The sequence below is a fragment of the Procambarus clarkii genome, chromosome 1 (assembly GCF_040958095.1).
Source record: "Procambarus clarkii isolate CNS0578487 chromosome 1, FALCON_Pclarkii_2.0, whole genome shotgun sequence".
Classification (NCBI taxonomy): domain Eukaryota; kingdom Metazoa; phylum Arthropoda; class Malacostraca; order Decapoda; family Cambaridae; genus Procambarus; species Procambarus clarkii.
In genome coordinates this window covers 42,962,173-42,980,793 of record NC_091150.1, presented here as the reverse complement: position 1 = coordinate 42,980,793, position 18,621 = coordinate 42,962,173, and the positions used below count along the sequence as shown (strand labels likewise).

General features: G+C 47.6%; 1 protein-coding gene across 3 annotated transcripts in view; it reads left to right on the top strand.

The window, feature by feature from the left end:
* The window catches only part of LOC123753467 (LIM/homeobox protein Lhx1-like), a 311,621-nt gene that overhangs the window by 272,046 nt on the left and 20,954 nt on the right, over window positions 1-18,621 (top strand). For 2 of the 3 annotated variants that reach the window (XM_069302285.1, XM_069302397.1), the window contains 3 exons: window positions 6,532-6,860; window positions 15,061-15,201; window positions 16,831-16,980. In XM_069302285.1, coding sequence (XP_069158386.1) covers window positions 6,532-6,860; window positions 15,061-15,201; window positions 16,831-16,980 — 620 coding nt within the window. The remainder of the gene's footprint in view (window positions 1-6,531; window positions 6,861-15,060; window positions 15,202-16,830; window positions 16,981-18,621) is intronic. The other variant, XM_069302348.1, reaches the window with a different exon arrangement.

Below are 18,621 nucleotides of genomic sequence, written 5' to 3'. Positions count from 1 at the left end.
TTGGCTAATCCTCGTAGCTATATACCCTACCCGACACACGCTTGATCAGTATAGATATGACGCTCGCTAACCGGCTGCTGCTATACTTTCCAAACAGTTAAATGTCACTCGACAATATGCCAGTGGCAGTTTAATACACGTTTTATGCGTATACTTAGCAAATACGAAGGGATGACATTAGCTGCCTTGCCTTATGGGCTACACCGCTTACAGTGGCTTGTGCTGTGACTCCCAGCTGTGTGTGCGGGAGAGGGTATATCTTACCCGGGCTCATGCCCCCGGACAGTTAGTACCCGGGGTAGCTCCCGGAGTAACGGTACTCGGGGTAGTTCCCGGAGTGACGGTACCCGGGGTAGCTCCCGGAGTGACGGTACCCGGGGTAGCTCCTGGAGTGACGGTACCCGGGGTAGCACTTGGTGTGACGGTACCCGGGGTAGCACTTGGTGTGACGGTACCCCACGTGTACCATCGTAACTGAGACGGTATTTTGCCTAGGAAACGCCTGCTAGGTGGAGCCCGGGTCGGGTGAGGGGGGTTAATTACGTCTAATAACGTTACTAATAACGTCATGTGGGTAAAGGAACCAAGCTTAGCGGTCACACAAACAAGATTTATTCATCCCCCTTTACAGTGTACTCACGGTAGGTCGTGAGTGTTAATACCCAGTGTGGTGATATATTAGGAAATACAGACTTTGAATACAGCATGAGGGCATGAATGAGGGTCCTGAATGAGAATGCATCACCGAGAATGCAGGAGGGGGGGGGGGAGGAGGAGGGATTCCGCTGAGCCCCGGAATCACCTCAAGGTAACCTCAAGGTGTTTGGTGTCCGGGCTAAACACCAGCCAGCATGCCCACAGGTGTTTATAACATGATATAATCATGCCCCAATTTTCATATAGTGCAATCAAATCCAATATTATATAAGATACCATTAACAGACAATCCCAGCCTACAAAGATAATAGTACTTACAACAACTATTAATCCAACGTACAAAAACGTGCTCTCTTGTATCCCAAAAAATCTCACAGGATCACAAATGCAATATTCCCCCAAAGGTGTGCTGACAGGTAGAAGAGAAGTGTTGCAACCTAACCCAACCTGTCCTAGGGCCTAAGCAAGCTATCGAAGGCCTAATATACGCAATATTACGCCTAATAGATTTCATATAGGTAGTATACTAGACCTATGGAAGGTCTATAGGGGGGCTCTCGTGACTTCTACAAGACCTGTGTGCCCATAGCCCCAAGGGTACCCCTAGTGTAGCGCCCCTAGTGTAGCGCCCCTGGTGTAGATGAAGGGCAGCACGTCTCGGGGGGAAACTACCGGGAACTACAGTGGTTAAAGACGACCAGGAGCTGCCTTAACAAGGCACCCAACAATGAAGCGAAAAAGGTAGCTAATATGATTTTAAAGAAACTTTATAACTGGGAGAGGAATAGGTGCCAGGGTGCCATAAGAGCAGCAGTGCCAGTGTGTCAACAATATGAAGAGAGCAGGGGTCAGGTGTGCCACACGGGGGGGGGGAGGAGGGATACAGGGTGCCACTGGGAAGGGAATGCCAGGTGCCAAGGTGTGCCACAGTCTGGCTGCCTCACATGCCAGCCACCAGGGCGTGAAATGAGGTGTCGACACCAAACCGTAACTCACCAGACAACGAGAAGCAGAGGTGCAGGAGGCAGAGGTGCAGGAGGCAGAGGTGCAGGAGGCAGAGGTGCGGGAGGAAGAGATGCGGACCTTTTATATTTGTATAAAAACAAAAATGAAGGTTTAGAAGAGAGAGAGAGGGAGAGAGAGAGGGAGAGAGAGAGAGAGAGAGAGAGAGAGAGAGAGAGAGAGAGAGAGAGAGAGAGAGAGAGAGAGAGAGAGAGAGAGAGAGAGAGAGAGAGAGAGAGAGAAGAGGGGCTAGAGAGACGGCAGTAACGAGGCTAATATAGTTACTAGTTACTAGGGGTAGTAACGTTACCAGGAGCGAGGAGGATGCTAGGCGTATCACACACATAATAGTGGTCCTTACGGTGCTCTGGTGACTGTGTAGTCGCCTAGTTGTATTCACCTAGTTGTGCTTACGGGGGTTGAGCTCTGCTCTTTCGGCCCGCCTCTCAACTGTCAATCATCTGTTTCATTACACACAGAAATCACAGTAACGTGATGCATCAAATGAACACATCCACAAGGGCCGTGACGAGGGTTCGAACCTACGTCCGAGAGGATCCCAGACGCTGCCTTAATCGACTGAGCTACGACATGGATAAGAATTGCAACCGGGAAATCAACTTGACCTACCACTGATCCTGCAGCCTCTCCGAGACACAAACCAGGTTTTAACACAATTCCCCAATCGTCATCGTCAGAGCTTCGTCACGGCCCTTGTGGAGGTGTTTAATCAACTGTTACTAACTACTAATTCTACTAATTAACGCACCCCCCCCCCCCCCGCCCAGGAAGCAGCCCGTAACAGCTGTCTAACTCCCAGGTACCTGTTTACTGTTAGGTAACAGGGACATCAGGGTGAAAGAAACTGCCCGTTTTGTTTCCTGCCATCATCGGGGATCGAACCCGGACCCTAGGATTACAAGTCCAGACCTTTGTTTCATTAGCTTGAATCTGTGTCCTCTTGTTCTTGAATTTGCTGGTTTCATGAATTCCTCTTTGTCGGTTTGGTCGATTCCTGTTAGTATTTTATAAGTGGTGATCATATCACTTCTCTTTTCTTCTATCTTCTAGTTTTGGCATGCTTAACGCCTCTTGCCCCTCCTCGGAACTCTTCTTCAGTTCCGGAAGCCGTGTATTGTTTATTAAATTAAGAGAACATGAAAGACCACCAGCGTAAAGTGACGAAAGGATGAAGGGAAAGAGAAGGAGGAATAACTGAGAAGACCATGAGGAAGCGAATAGGAAGAGAAAGACGAGAGTGAACGTAGAGAGTGAGAGAAGGCTGACAATGAGTAAGAAAGTGGCCACATACGATGATATTGGTACTGTCTGTTTAATTAAGGTGAGGCTGCAACCCGTTCTCGCAAATTTAATAAGTCAATATTGACTTATTATATATGTGCATAGGTGACATACTTAACATAATAGATACCCTTAAAAAGATTCATAGAAAACACCGACCTTACCTAACCTACTTAGTATGTTAAGATAAGCATCTTATTGCTTCGTAATTACAATTATTACCTAACCTATAATAGGTATAGGTTAAGTAATAATTGTAATTACGAAGCAATAAGATGCTTATCTTAAGATACTAACAAGGGTAGGTAAGGTCGGTGTTTTCTATGAATCTTTTTAAGGGTATCTATTATGTTTAGTATATCACCTATGCACGTAGTTAATAAGTCAATATTGACTACGAATTTGCGAGAACGGGTTGGAGGCTGAGAGGTGTGGCGGTGCAGGTGTGCTGACCGATTAGTTCCTCTGGTGAGGATGACAGGCAGATGACTGGAGACTACTACACTGGCTAATCAAGACGCTAATCTCCCTCCGCGGCGCAGAGAAGGCGCTGCCGGCGGTGCAAGCCACCCGTTCAAGACAGCAGCGCGGGCGGGCGGCCGGGCGGTGGGGGCGTTTCCCGCCAGCAATAATCCTCCGGGAGGTTCACGTCACGGGCCAATCTCGTCGCTCCATCGTTACTTGGTGTGTGTGCGGCGTCGGCGACGGGGGAATTAATGGCTGGTGGCGGGGGCCTCTTTGTGCGTTTTACAGCTTTTTAAGAGCAGCGTCGCACTCCATCAGAGCCCAGGTGCTGGCAGCTGCCACGCTCCCAGACACGCGTCCCACTCCGTCCCGCCAGCCCCTGGCTCATGCTGGGGGTGGTTCTACCACTCTACCTGCGGGTAGGGAGGGTTAGGTTAGGGCAGGTTACGCCAGGTTGGGTAAGGTTACGTTACGTTAGGTTAGGGCAGGTTAGGTTAGGTTAGGTCAGGTTAGGTTAGGTTAGGTTAGGTTAGGTTAGGTCAGGTTAGGTTAGGTTAGGTTAGGTCAGGTTAGGTTAGGTTAGGTTAGGTCAGGTTAGGTTAGGTCAAGTCAGGTTGGGTAAGGTTACGTAAGGTTACGTTAGGTCAGGTCAGGTCAGGTTAGGTAAGGTTTTAAAATCCGTTGAGGGTTCCATATTGTATACGATATGTCTTGGACATATTAGACATGCCTCAGAAATCTGTCATGTGGGAAATATGAGGATGTGTTGTGAGCACGTTGGCGGGGGGGGGGGTTGATGCGTGGGAGGGCTGCACGCACGCTTCCACGCACGACCGCACACGCCCACGCACGTGGAGAAACAAACACGCATGTGCATACGCACCGTCACACTTATGTACACACACCTTCTCATTTTACATCTACCCATGTACACCCACATGCGTATGTTTACACAAGTTCATGTACATGTCCACGCGTGTTCAGACCGCATGTACGTGAGCTCTCGCCTTATATGTAAACATTTATGTGCGTACTTCAAATCCACGCGCATGTACGCATTCAGAGACGTTCACGAACACAGACGCACACTGTACACGGAAAGAAGCAGATACTCGCCATGTACGTCTTGTCCACCATCATGTGTACCTCCACATACACACATACATACATACATACATACACATCCAGAGACACCTGTATATCTCCTCCCCATACATACATACATACATACCCAGAAACACCTGTCATTCTCAGTCCTGTATAATCAAAGCAGAGGTTCGAGTATACAAGTATGTCACGTTCTAGGTCATGACATACTTGTATACTCTAGTATGCTAGGCTCATATGCTGTTTGTATGCTAGACTTGTAGATATTACTAATATGCTAGGCTTGCATGATATTAGTATGCTACACTTATTGGAGCTAATATGTTAAAGGTTCGTTATTTGTATAACTTTTAGTTCCACGAGAGCAAAATTATGTTTTGCTTAAAATAATAACTAATCTGTCATTATCTGTCATTTTAATAATATGTAACCCTGTTATATGTATCTGGAAGCTCCATTGGAAGGGGGGGGGGCAAAATCTCTTCTATTGCGTTATGTGTGCTTTTCTCCGAGGCTAAGGGGCCCTCCTTTCTTCCAACCATAGGTGGTACCCCCTTATATAATATATATATATATATATATATATATATATATATATATATATATATATATATATATATATATGTATGATTGGGTGCCAGATGTGTGGGTTGGGTAACAGATGTATGGATTGGGTACCAGACGTATGGGTAGGATACCAAATGTATGGATTAGGGTACTAGATGACCGCTGACACAAGACCAAACACGTTTCCTGAGATAATAATCTGCCTGTCGTAGTAGAGTAGTTTAGAGGTGTATCTACACCCTCTTGAAGGTGTTGACACACACTTGTCCCTCATCTACCCGTACACCCCCTCATCATCCCCCTGCCTCGCACGCTCTATAGCATCTTCCAGCTCGTTAAAGTCGCTAATTTTAGCAGGTGTGAAGCAGGATATAATCAGCAGGAAGGTAGAGCACTCGGGTATTTGGACCCTAAGACGAGGTGAAGCAAAGGTGATATTCCTAGAGGGGAAAAAGGGGGCAGTCCTTGTTTGACTTGTTTCAATCCTCCCCCTTGTTTGTCGCTGGCGGAATTCTTGTCCCCGGTTGTTCTGATAGAAAAATAAATCGGTGAGATTTGTTCTACGAAAATATTCGTTTGTTGATACATTTAGAAAACGGAATTTGGTATGTGGTTTGAAATTTACGATATAAATGATTTTAAGAGCGGAAGGTAACTCTTGTATGCAGGCGATGAGTCACAATAACGTGGCTGATATATGTTGACTCTTAATATGGAATATTATGTGGCTGAAATATGTTGAAATATCTTAACTCTTGTGTTTTGTGGTCATTTGCACACCTTTGTTTATATTGGACACAAAATGTTCCCATTAGCTTAAACAAATAAGCCTTTACGGGTGTCAGAAGCGATTGGGGAGTTAAAACTATAGATGGTCACACACACACACACACACACACACACACACACACACACACACACACATACACACACACACACACACACACACACACACGGCGCACACAGGGGCGCCGGTAGCTGTGTGGACAGCACGCTGGACAAGTAATCCGGGTTCGATTCCCGGTGCTGGCGAGAAACAAAAATGGACAAAGTTTCTTTCTCCCTGATGTCCCTGTTACCTAGCAGTAAATAGGTACCTGGGAGTTAGACAGCTGTTATGGGCTGCTTCCTGGGTGTGTGTGAAAAAAAACAGTTACTTAGTACACAGTAATAGTTGATATTGACAGTTGAGAGGCGGGCCGGAAGAGCAGAGCTCAACCCCCGCAAGCACACCTAGGTGGATGGGCGGGGTGGCAGGGTGATGGTGGGCGGGGTGGCAGGGTGGCAGGGTGGTGGTGGGCGGCAGGGTGATGGTGGGCGGCGGGGTTGTGGGCGGCTGGGTGGCAGGGTGGTGGTGTAGTGTAGGTGTGAACTAGGATCATCACCATTCATCCTGTAGGTAACCTGGAGTGATGGCCGCCCTTCCCTCAGACTCCTTCACGGGCGGCTCTGACGACGAGGACGAGGAGTCCATGGACGTGAAGCCGACCATCGAGACCAACAACAACAGCAGCAGCACGCCGCCCACCCAGGGACCCCTACCGCCGCCCACCCTCACGCCCAATCCCAGCGCCCTCGCCGCCTCTCCCGCCGGCATAACGGCGCCCACGGCGGGTCTAGCGGCGGCCATGATGAGTGGTGGGCGGCCAAACACGCCCACCAGATCCCTGGGAGTCGTTCCGCCCACCAGCACTACGCCCCTCCTCGAGCCGATGAGCGTGGGCGAGAACAAGGTTAATAATGCATTTCCTGGTTTTAATGTAAGTATGGTTACGATCTTGAGTATATCTGTGTGTGTTTGTGTGACGCCCCCTAGTGTTAGCTGTGTGTCACGCCCCCTAGTGTTAGCTGTGTGTCACGCCCCCTAGTGTTAGCTGTGTGTCGCGCCCCCTAGTGTTAGCTGTGTGTCACGCCCCCTAGTGTTAGCTGTGTGTCGCGCCCCCTAGTGTTAGCTGTGTGTCGCGCCCCCTAGTGTTAGGTGTGTGTAGCGCCCCCCTAGTGTTAGCTGTGTGTCGCGCCCCCTAGTGTTAACTGTGTGTCGCGCCCCCTAGTGTTAGCTGTGTGTCGCGCCCCCTAGTGTTAGGTGTGTGTCGCGCCCCCTAGTGTTAGCTGTGTGTCGCGCCCCCCTAGTGTTAGGTGTGTGTAGCGCCCCCCTAGTGTTAGCTGTGTGTCGCGCCCCCTAGTGTTAACTGTGTGTCGCGCCCCCTAGTGTTAGCTGTGTGTCGCGCCCCCTAGTGTTAGGTGTGTGTAGCGCCCCCCTAGTGTTAGCTGTGTGTCACGCCCCCTAGTGTTAACTGTGTGTCGCGCCCCCTAGTGTTAGCTGTGTGTCGCGCCCCCCTAGTGTTAGGTGTGTGTAGCGCCCCCCTAGTGTTAGCTGTGTGTCACGCCCCCTAGTGTTAGCTGTGTGTCGCGCCCCCTAGTGTTAGCTGTGTGTCACGCCCCCTAGTGTTAGCTGTGTGTCGCGCCCCCTAGTGTTAGCTGTGTGTCGCGCCCCCTAGTGTTAGCTGTGTGTCACGCCCCCTAGTGTTAGCTGTGTGTCGCGCCCCCTAGTGTTAGCTGTGTGTCGCGCCCCCTAGTGTTAGCTGTGTGTCGCGCCCCCTAGTGTTAGCTGTGTGTCGCGCCCCCTAGTGTTAGCTGTGTGTCGCGCCCCCTAGTGTTAGCTGTGTGTCACGCCCCCTAGTGTTAGCTGTGTGTCGCGCCCCCTAGTGTTAGCTGTGTGTCGCGCCCCCTAGTGTTAGGTGTGTGTAGCGCCCCCCTAGTGTTAGGTGTGTGTAGCGCCCCCCTAGTGTTAGGTGTGTGTAGCGCCCCCCTAGTGTTAGCTGTGTGTCGCGCCCCCCCTAGTGTTAGCTGTGTGTAGCGCCCCCCTAGTGTTACCTGTGTGTCGCGCCCCCCTAGTGTTACCTGCGTGTCGCGCCCCCTAGTATTACCTGCGTGTCACGCCCCCTAGTGTTACCTGCGTGTCGCGCCCCCTAGTGTTACCTGCGTGTCGCGCCCCCTAGTGTTACCTGCGTGTCGCGCCCCCTAGTGTTACCTGCGTGTCGCCCCCCCTAGTGTTACCTGCGTGTCGCGCCCCCTAGTGTTACCTGCGTGTCGCGCCCCCTAGTGTTACCTGCGTGTCGCGCCCCCTAGTGTTACCTGCGTGTCGCGCCCCCTAGTGTTACCTGCGTGTCGCGCCCCCTAGTGTTACCTGCGTGTCGCGCCCCCTAGTGTTACCTGCGTGTCGCCCCCCTAGTATTACCTTTCTGCATGACCGCCTCACAGCCTTCAATACCTGTAAGCAAATATCCCTCAGGTATTTCATATAAAATTATAATTATCTGAGACGTCCAATAATGAGTAAATAAAAATACACAATATTGGAGCTGACTCACAGATGCAGGAGTACACCTGGGGTTGACCTGCCCCGTTGGGGGCCCTTCCTCGCTCAGCACACAGGGGCTCCTGTGGGTGTGGAGTGTGCTGCTGACTGGTGTGTGGGTGTACTGAGGTGTGGATATAATGAGTGTAGCTATGTGTGGATATAATGACATGTCGGTATAGCTGTGTGTTTGGGGGGGGGGGAGTGAGGTGTTGTGAGGTGTGGGGTGTAACTATGTTTGAATGCAGTAATGTCGGAATGTAGGCTTGTGTTACACACGCACGCATACACACACACACACACACACACACACACACACACACACACACACACACACACACACACACACACACACACACACACACACACACACACACACACACACACACATACATACACACACACACACACACACACACACACACATACATACACACACACACACACACATACACAAGTTTGCGACGAGGCTTGTCCCAGAGTTACGAGGGATGGTATATGAAGAGCGCCTGAAGGAACTGAACCATACGACACTATAAAAAAGAAGGGAGAGAGGAAATATGATAGGAACGTATAAAATGCTGAGGGGAATTGACAAAGTGGAAATAGATGAAATATTCACACGTAATACTAACAGAACGAGAGGACATGGGTGGAAGCTGGAAACTCAGATGAATCACAGAGATGTAAGGAAGTTTTCTTTTAGCGTTAGAGTAGTGGGAAAATGGAATGCACTTAAGGAGCAGAGTGTGGAAGCAAACTCTATTCATAATTTTATAACTAGATATGATAGGGAAATGGGACAGGAGTCATTGCTGTAAACAACCGATTTCTAGAAAGGCGGAATCCAAGAGTCAATGTTCGGTCCTGCAAGCACAAATAGGTTGATCGTTCCATTATGTAGTACTGGAGGCCCAGTATGAACTATTTCTTATATAGTCTAAAACTAAAAGCCAAACTTAAATATTCATAGGCCTAGTTTAGGACATCTATGTAGCATACTAGGCCTCAGATAGCTTATATTAGGCCTAGAATAATTAGATTACGTTTTATTATCAAAATAAATATTCAAACTTTTCCGGTTTATCCAAATTCATTACTTCAAGAGTCAACTTTTTGGCGGCCCATCACCGCATATTTGTACTTTCAAACACAGTTTCTATAAGTACTTTCATTCTAGGAGGATGTGTTGTTCACATGTGTAGCTGAGATGGTATCGGTCTCTATAGGTTATATATTTTACGCCTATATTAACTATTTCAATATTCACGCATTTGAGTGGGCAGCATATATATATATGGTCATGCACAATGTTTGAAGAAGAAATGAGAGAGAGAGAGAGAGAGAGAGAGAGAGAGAGAGAGAGAGAGAGAGAGAGAGAGAGAGAGAGAGAGAGAGATATAGATAGAGAGAGAGCAAGAGAGAGAGAGAGAGACAGAGACAGAGACAGAGAGAGAGAGAGAGAGAGAGAGAGAGAGAGAGAGAGAGAGAGAGAGAGAGAGAGAGAGAGAGAGAGAGAGAGCTGGAATGGGCACTTCTCAGTATTCTGTGCCAGGCCTCTCCCTCGAGCCTATAGTACACTGTTATCAAAGACTCTCTCATGTCTTTTGTTTAGAACTCTCCTCCCCAGCCCCCCCACACACCCCTCCCCCCACACCACACCCCCACACACACACACCCCACACACCCAACACACACACCCCACACACACACACATCAAGAGCTGGCCACTCCTCGCAGTGTAAATATCTGGCATAGGGTGAAGAATGGCTGTTGGGCCCACTGGCCTGCCTTCAGGGGGCCCTCAGCAGGCTACTACACTCCCAGAGGAGGTAGTTAGAGCCCACACGACACCCACGCAGATAAGTGCCACACACCTGTAGGTATAGTGTCATGTGTATACACCCCCATCATAACTACTACCTGCACTCAGCGGATGTGGACGTCTCTAAGATACAGGGGAATATGTGGTGTAGGGCAGAAGCTAAGGCCTTCTCCCTCGTGCTTGTGTTTGGCATTACAATACTCAGTTACCAGCATGTGTAAAGTGAAGGTGATGTTCAGAACACACTGTGGGTGTTACTGTGGGTGTGGCTGTGGGTGTTGGTTAATGTTTCTCTTCACACTTCTCTCACCCTTCACATCTCTCTTCCTTCCCCCTCCCCCCCTCCCCACACACACACACACACACCATCCCTGCATAACCCCCCCCCCCACACACACACACACACACAGGGGCCTCGTAGCCTGGTGGATAGCGCGCAGGACTCGTAATTCTGTGGCGCGGGTTCGATTCCCGCACGAGGCAGAAACAAATGGGTAAAGTTTCTTTCACCCTAAGTGCCCCTGTTACCTAGCAGTAAATAGGTACCTGGGAGTTAGTCAGCTGTCACGGGCTGCTTCCTGGGGTGTGTGTGTGTGTGTGGTGTGAAAAAAAAAAAAAAAAAAAAAAAGTAGTTAGTAAACAGTTGATCGACAGTTGAGAGGCGGGCCGAAAGAGCAAAGCTCAACCCCCGCAAAAACACAACTAGTGAACACACACACACACACACACATACACACACATACACACACACACACACACACACATACACACACACATACACACACACACACACACACACACACACACACACACACACACACACACACACACACACACACACACACACACACACACATACATACATTATTGGAATGCATTAGGCAGTGATGTGGTGGAGGCTGACTCCATACACAGTTTCAAGTGTAGATATGATAGAGCCCAGTAGGCTCAGGAATCTGTACACCTGTTGATTGACGGTTGAGAGGCGGGACCAAAGAGCCAGAGCTCAACCCCCGCAAACACAACTAGGTGAGTACAACTAGGTGAGTATACACACACACCAACAACTACAGGATGAAAGGAAAAGGGGAATAGAACTCCCAATAGTTCAACAGACAACGCCAACAAGGTGTAATTCAAACGGCGATCTTGGGTCAAATAGAGAGGGACATAAGCCAGAGAACAAACCCAACCTGTCATCCTGGTCCAAGTACCACCTCAAGATGCTCCGAGCCCACGAGGAAAACTGGAGGAATGGCGATTATGGGAAGATTTTATGAATAAATATAAGATATTTAAAGGGGAAACTGGCAGGGGTAGATGAGTCAAAAATAAGAAAATAAGAAACTTAAAAATTAAGTTTCTTAAAATAAGAAACTGAAGCACCGGAGAACGCAGGATGGAAGCTGCAGGCACAGATGAGATGAGAGGAGACATGAGGTCATGCTTCCACCTTAAGATTTGCAAGGAAATGGAACAGGTTTCAAGAGTAAGGGTTAAGGCGGACTCATCACCTCACTTTTAAAAGAAAATACGACGAGACCTACGCAGGTGAAGGCCATAACATTAACTGTCCAGGAGTTGAAAGACAGGAGTAGAGAGCTATTACTCAACCCTGTAAATATAATATAACACACACACACACACACACACACACACACACACACACACACACACACACACACACACACACACACACACACAGAGGCGGGACCAAAGAGCCAGAGCTCAACCCCCGCAAGCACAACTAGGTGAGTACACACACACACAGCTGAGAGGCGGGACCAAAGAGCCAGAGCTCAACCCCCGCAAGCACAATTAGGTAAGTACACACTGCGGTGCCTGTGGCAGAGTGGTCAGCGCTCGGGATTCGTAGTCCTAGAGACTGGGGCTCGATCCCCAGCAATGGTGGAAACAATTGGGCAGAGTTTCTTCCCCCCCCCCCCCTGTTGATCCTGTTCACCTAGCAGTAAATAGGTGCCTGGGAGTTAGACAGCTGTTACGGGCTGCTTCTTGGGTGGGTATGTGTGTGAAAAAAAAAGTGTTGATTGATTGACAGTTGAGAGGCGGGCCGAAAGATCCACAGCTCAACCCCCCGCAAGCACAACTAGGTGAATACACACACATCTGACTAAGGAAGTTGATGCACACATGTGAATGCAGACAATGAGTCACAATAACATTGTTAAAGATATAATGATATTTTCAGCTCCGTTATTGCGAATATCAACTTGCGTATAATGAACAATTTCTAGAGTCAGAACACATAAGGATGTTTTAACAAGATGCAGCACAACCTGGATGAGATTCAGGAATGGTCGGAGAAATGGCTACTAGACTTCATCCTAAATAAATGCAAAATAATGATATTTGGGATAGTAACAAAAGACCCATTGTACAGTATGAAGTGAATGGGAGACGACTCTCTCAACCTCCTGAACCACAGGAGGATCGGCAGGAGTTTGTGTGACCGTAACAGCGGAGGCTGTGTTATATGATATATGATATACAACTTTTGTATATGTATACCAGCATATGTGGAGTGTATACCAATGTGTACTAGCGTATACCAGTACCTAGCATATACCAGTACCCAGCATATACCAGTACCCAGCGTATATCAATGTGTACTAGTGTATACCAGTACCCAGCGTATATCAATGTGTACTAGTGTATACCAGTACCCAGCGTATACCAGTACCCAGCATATACCAGTACCCAGCGTATATCAATGTGTACTAGTGTATACCAGTACCCAGCGTATATCAATGTGTACTAGTGTATACCAGTACCCAGCGTATACCAGTACCCAGCGTATACCAGTACCCAGCATATACCAGTACCCAGCGTATACCAGTACCCAGCATATACCAGTACCCAGCGTATACCAGTACCCAGCATATACCAGTACCCAGCGTATACCAGTACCCAGCGTATACCAGTACCCAGCGTATACCAGTACCCAGCATATACCAGTACCCAGCATATACCAGTACCCAGCGTATACCAGTACCCAGCATATACCAGTACCCAGCATATACCAGTACCCAGCGTATACCAGTACCCAGCGTATACCAGTACCCAGCGTATACCAGTACCCAGCGTATACCAGTACCCAGCGTATACCAGTACCCAGCGTATACCAGTACCCAGCGTATACCAGTACCCAGCGTATACCAGTACCCAGCGTATACCAGTACCCAGCGTATACCAGTACCCAGCGTATACCAGTACCCAGCGTATACCAGTACCCAGCGTATACCAGTACCCAGCATATACCAGTACCCAGCATATACCAGTACCCAGCATATACCAGTACCCAGCATATACCAGTACCCAGCATATACCAGTACCCAGCATATACCAGTACCCAGCGTATACCAACTGGGAGTGGATGCACTGTGACATAACCGCCTCACACAGGTCGATTAACATTATCGACGACATACCAGAACCGATAAATGTGAAAATAATATTTAGGAAGCGAATTCAAGAGGAATTCACGAGGTGTGTGAAGTGGTCTCTAGGCCAGCCAGCCCCAGACACGAACCTCGTCTGATGAAACAAAGTCAGCATATGCAACCAAACTTTTTTTTATACTAAAACTGGGACTGATGAGCTTTGAGGAAATGCTAAGATCACAGAGCCTCGTTACACTCGGAGAGAGAGAGACTCAAAGGGCCATGATAACGCCATATAAGATACCCATGTGAAATCAGAAAGGTTGATAAGGAGGAAATGCTCAGCATAAGGTAGGAAGTGCACATGCATGGAATCTTGAGATGTAGACGAGTCACACAGAAGTTAGAAAGAAAGTTATAGCATTGCAGCTATAAGGAAATGAACTAAATGAACAACTATTAAGTTCCGGTTCATGAATTAACCCTTAATTTTAAGGGTCACAAAAGTTGAGGAAATACATCAACGTTTAAAGACTGGTCCCGTATTTGAGAGAACTGAGCTACGAGGACAGATCCAGGAGTCTACCTTTCAGGTCACGATGAAAGTAGACACAGAAGAGACGTGATCAGGACGTATGTGATCCCAAAGGTATCAGAAGGTAGAGCAGGACGTTGCATGCACCACACACAAAGTAGAGGCTCTCATTTGAAGCTCACCGTACACTGTACACCCATTGTCATCTTTGTGCCTTTCTCCTTACTATACCCTGCACCAAACCCACACCCACAGTACCCTCACCTCTGAGTACCCACACACCCCACACTACCCTGCACCTCTGAGTACCCACACACACCCCACAGTACCCTCCACCTCTGAGTACCCACACACACCCCACAGTACCCTACACCTCTTAGTACCCACACACAATACCCTACACCTCTTAGTACCCACACACCCCACAATACCCTACACCTCTTAGTACCCACACACCCCACAATACCCTCCACCTCTTAGTACCCACACACCCCACAATACCCTCCACCTCTTAGTACCCACACACCCCACAGTACCCTACACCTCTTAGTACCCACACACCCCACAATACCCTACACCTCTGAGTACCCACACACACCCCACAATACCCTCCACCTCTTAGTACCCACACACCCCACAATACCCTCCACCTCTGAGTACCCACACACACCCCACAAGTACCCTCCACCTCTTAGTACCCACACACCCCACAATACCCTTCACCTCTGAGTACCCACACACCCCACAGTACCCTCCACCTCTTAGTACCCACACACCCCACAATACCCTCCACCTCTGAGTACCGACACAGAGGAGGTGACAGCTCTCCGTGTGCCGACAGGTGAGCATCACGGCCGACACCCCGCCCGCCGAGAAGGACGCCGGCACCTTCCACGACTCCGACGTCTCGGACGCTGAGGGCAGCACCGACCACAAGGACCAGAGTGGCAGCGGAGAGGCTAAGCTGGCTGACGATGAGAAGGTGAGGGGGGGGGTGTTGGATGAAGGGGGGGAGGTGGGTGTTGGATGAAGGGGGGGAGGTGGGTGTTGGATGAAGGGGGGGGAGGTGGGTGTTGGATGAAGGGGGGGAGGTGGGTGTTGGATGAAGGGGGGGAGGTGGGTGTTGGATGAAGGGGGGGAGGTGGGTGTTGGATGAAGGGGGGAGGTGGGTGTTGGATGAAGGGGGGGAGGTGGGTGTTGGATGAAGGGGGGAGGTGGGTGTTGGATGAAGGGGGGGAGGTGGGTGTTGGATGAAGGGGGGGGAGGTGGGTGTTGGATGAAGGGGGGGGGAGGTGGGTGTTGGATGAAGGGGGGGAGGTGGGTGTTGGATGAAGGGGGGGAGGTGGGTGTTGGATGAAGGGGGGGGGAGGTGGGTGTTGGATGAAGGGGGGAGGTGGTGTTGGATGAAGGGGGGGAGGTGGGTGTTGGATGAAGGGGGGGGAGGTGGGTGAGGGGGGTGTGCATTAATGTTAAAATAATTATTACTATATAATAATGATAGTAATAATAATTGTAATTTTATTTTTGTTAGAGCAATTATTATTATTAATTGTTCATTGATTTTAGGTATTATTTGGGCGTTATTAGTTATTTTTCTTTTAAGTTAAGAAGTTAAAGCTGCATATTTTGTGTCGTTCTCTCTGTCAATCTCTGGATTTTATACTTTTATTCAATGCTGTTGTTTTTATTCTGGTGGCCAGTCTGTTGCCAAAATGGGTTTGATAATCTTGCGTATTTCCGGTGATACGCGCGTCGAAAGTGGTGTGCGTGTGTGTGTGTTGCTGTTGAGGATACACGTGTCTGAATGACACATGTGTGTGGTTGATACATGTGTCTGATTGACACATGTGTGTGGTTGATACATGTGTCTGGGTGACACATGCGTGGAGAGTCTGCAGGTACGGTACTGGGTCGAGTACATTAACTTTAGTTTCTCACTAGATGAGGTCCTGTCCTCAGTTGTGTCTGAAAGCTGAAAAATATGACTGTGGGACAGGAATTCCAAATTAGTAGGTTGAGAGCTGCAATAGAGTTGCAGCTACCACTAATTACCTGAAGAGTGTTACACGTCCCTCGGCGCCTGTAGCGAGTTCTCAGCCCTCAAACACGTATTGTAATTGGTGGGCTGTAGTATAATAGTGTTGTCCTATCAAGTCTTTCTCACCGGACGGTATATATATATATATATATATATATATATATATATATATATATATATATATATATATATATATATATATATATATATATATATATATATATATATATATATATATATATATGTACCTCCGTGAGATATGGCACCATTGGGAACCCTTTTCGGTCCACAGTAAAATTGTCAACTACCTATTTATCTGTCGACGCTGTTATTGTTTGGTGTACATACAGAGACCAATATCCGGCTGATATAAGAGTGTTTGAACACCCGTGTATAGTGATGTATGAACCTGTCTATACACTATACTCTACACACGCTCCTCGCGTCATTGTTAGTCTTTCATTATAACTTCATGTATGGTACAGCGGCGGGTACAGGTGAGGCTAATGTGGTGTAGGCTGGTGTGTGCGTGTAGTAGGCCGTGACTGACGCTAGTTGGTGTGTGTGTCGCAGGGCGGCAACAAGCGGCGAGGCCCAAGGACCACTATCAAGGCCAAGCAGCTGGAGATCCTCAAGAGCGCCTTCGCCTCCACGCCCAAACCCACACGACACATCCGCGAGCAGCTGGCCAAGGAGACCGGCCTTCCCATGCGGGTCATACAGGTACGTGTCCACGTCAAGTATAGGTGGTATATATATATATATATATATATATATATATATATATATATATATATATATATATATATATATATATATATATATATATATATATATATATATATATGTCGTACCTAATAGCCAGAACTCACTTCTCAGCCTACTATGCAAGGCCCGATTTGCCTAATAAACCAAGTTTTCCTGAATTATTATATTTTCTCAAATTTTTTTCTTATGAAATGATAAATCTACCCATTTCATTATGTATGAGGTCAATTTTTTTTTATTGTAGTTAAAATTAACGTAGATATATGATCGAACCTAACCAACCCTACCTAACCTAACCTAACCTATCTTTATAGGTTAGGTTAGGTTAGGTAGCCAAAAAAGTTAGGTTAGGTTAGGTTAGGTAGGTTAGGTAGTCGAAAAACAATTAATTCATGAAAACTTGGCTTATTAGGCAAATCGGGCCTTGCATAGTAGGCTGAGAAGTGCGTTCTGGCTACTAGGTACGACATATATATATATATATATATATATATATATATATATATATATATATATATATATATATAAATATATATATATAATATATATATATATATATATATATATATATATATATATATATATATATATATATATATATATATATATATATATATATATATATATGACTGCAATGCCCCCCTCCCTCCCTTCACGAAGTCTATGAATGTGAAATGTTCAGCCTAGAGACCGTAGACTTCAGCATTTGTATCAGGGGTGATGCATGTGGAGACAGGGTGAGGAAAGTTGAGTGTGTGTGTGGAGATAGAGGAGGAGGACGGGGTGTGGAGACGTGTCTTCTACCACCCTTTGTATATTTGTATTTATTGTATTTGACTTAAAACTTTATGATACAAAGTGGGTTACATGGGTTACATAGAATGTACCAAGTTATATGCTACAGTCTGTCGCTTTCTTCACCCTCCTGGAATAGCGGGCAGGAACCATGAATGCAAAGTGTGTCCCCCCTCTGTACTGCCATCTTGACACCCAGGAAAAGGAACGTGACGGCTGTAGAGTCTCTCGTTGTTTCCATGAGCTTAGAACCCAGATCCATAAAAAAAATAGTGGAAATTTTACCCCGGGCACCAAGTGTCTCCGACGAAATGGCTAAAAAAAAATTGTAATGGTGATCCATTTTTGTATACTTGTGGGACTTGGCTGATTCCCTGTGGGTGCCGCACCATCTGGATGGGCAGTCAAGGTGGGTGTTAGCCAAGTTAATGTGCATGCAACTGGCTATCTTCCAGGCATGCACAGTGATCCCATCTGCGTGACCAGCAAAAATGGTAGAGTTACAGCACACCAGATAACAGGGCTCTCTCTCTCTCTGTCTCTGTCTCTGTCTCTGTCTCTCTCTCTCTCTCTCTCTCTCTGTCTCTGTCTCTGTCTCTCTCTCTCTCTCTCTCTCTCTGTCTCTGTCTCTGTCTCTCTCTCTCTCTCTCTCTCTCTCTCTCTCTCTCTCTCTCTCTCTCTCTCTCTCTCTCTCTCTCTCTCTCTCTCTCTCTCTCTCTCTCTCTCTCTCTCTCTCTCTCTCTCTCTCTCTCTCTCTCTCTCTCTCTCTGTCTCTCTATCTCTGTCTCTCTCTGTCTCTCT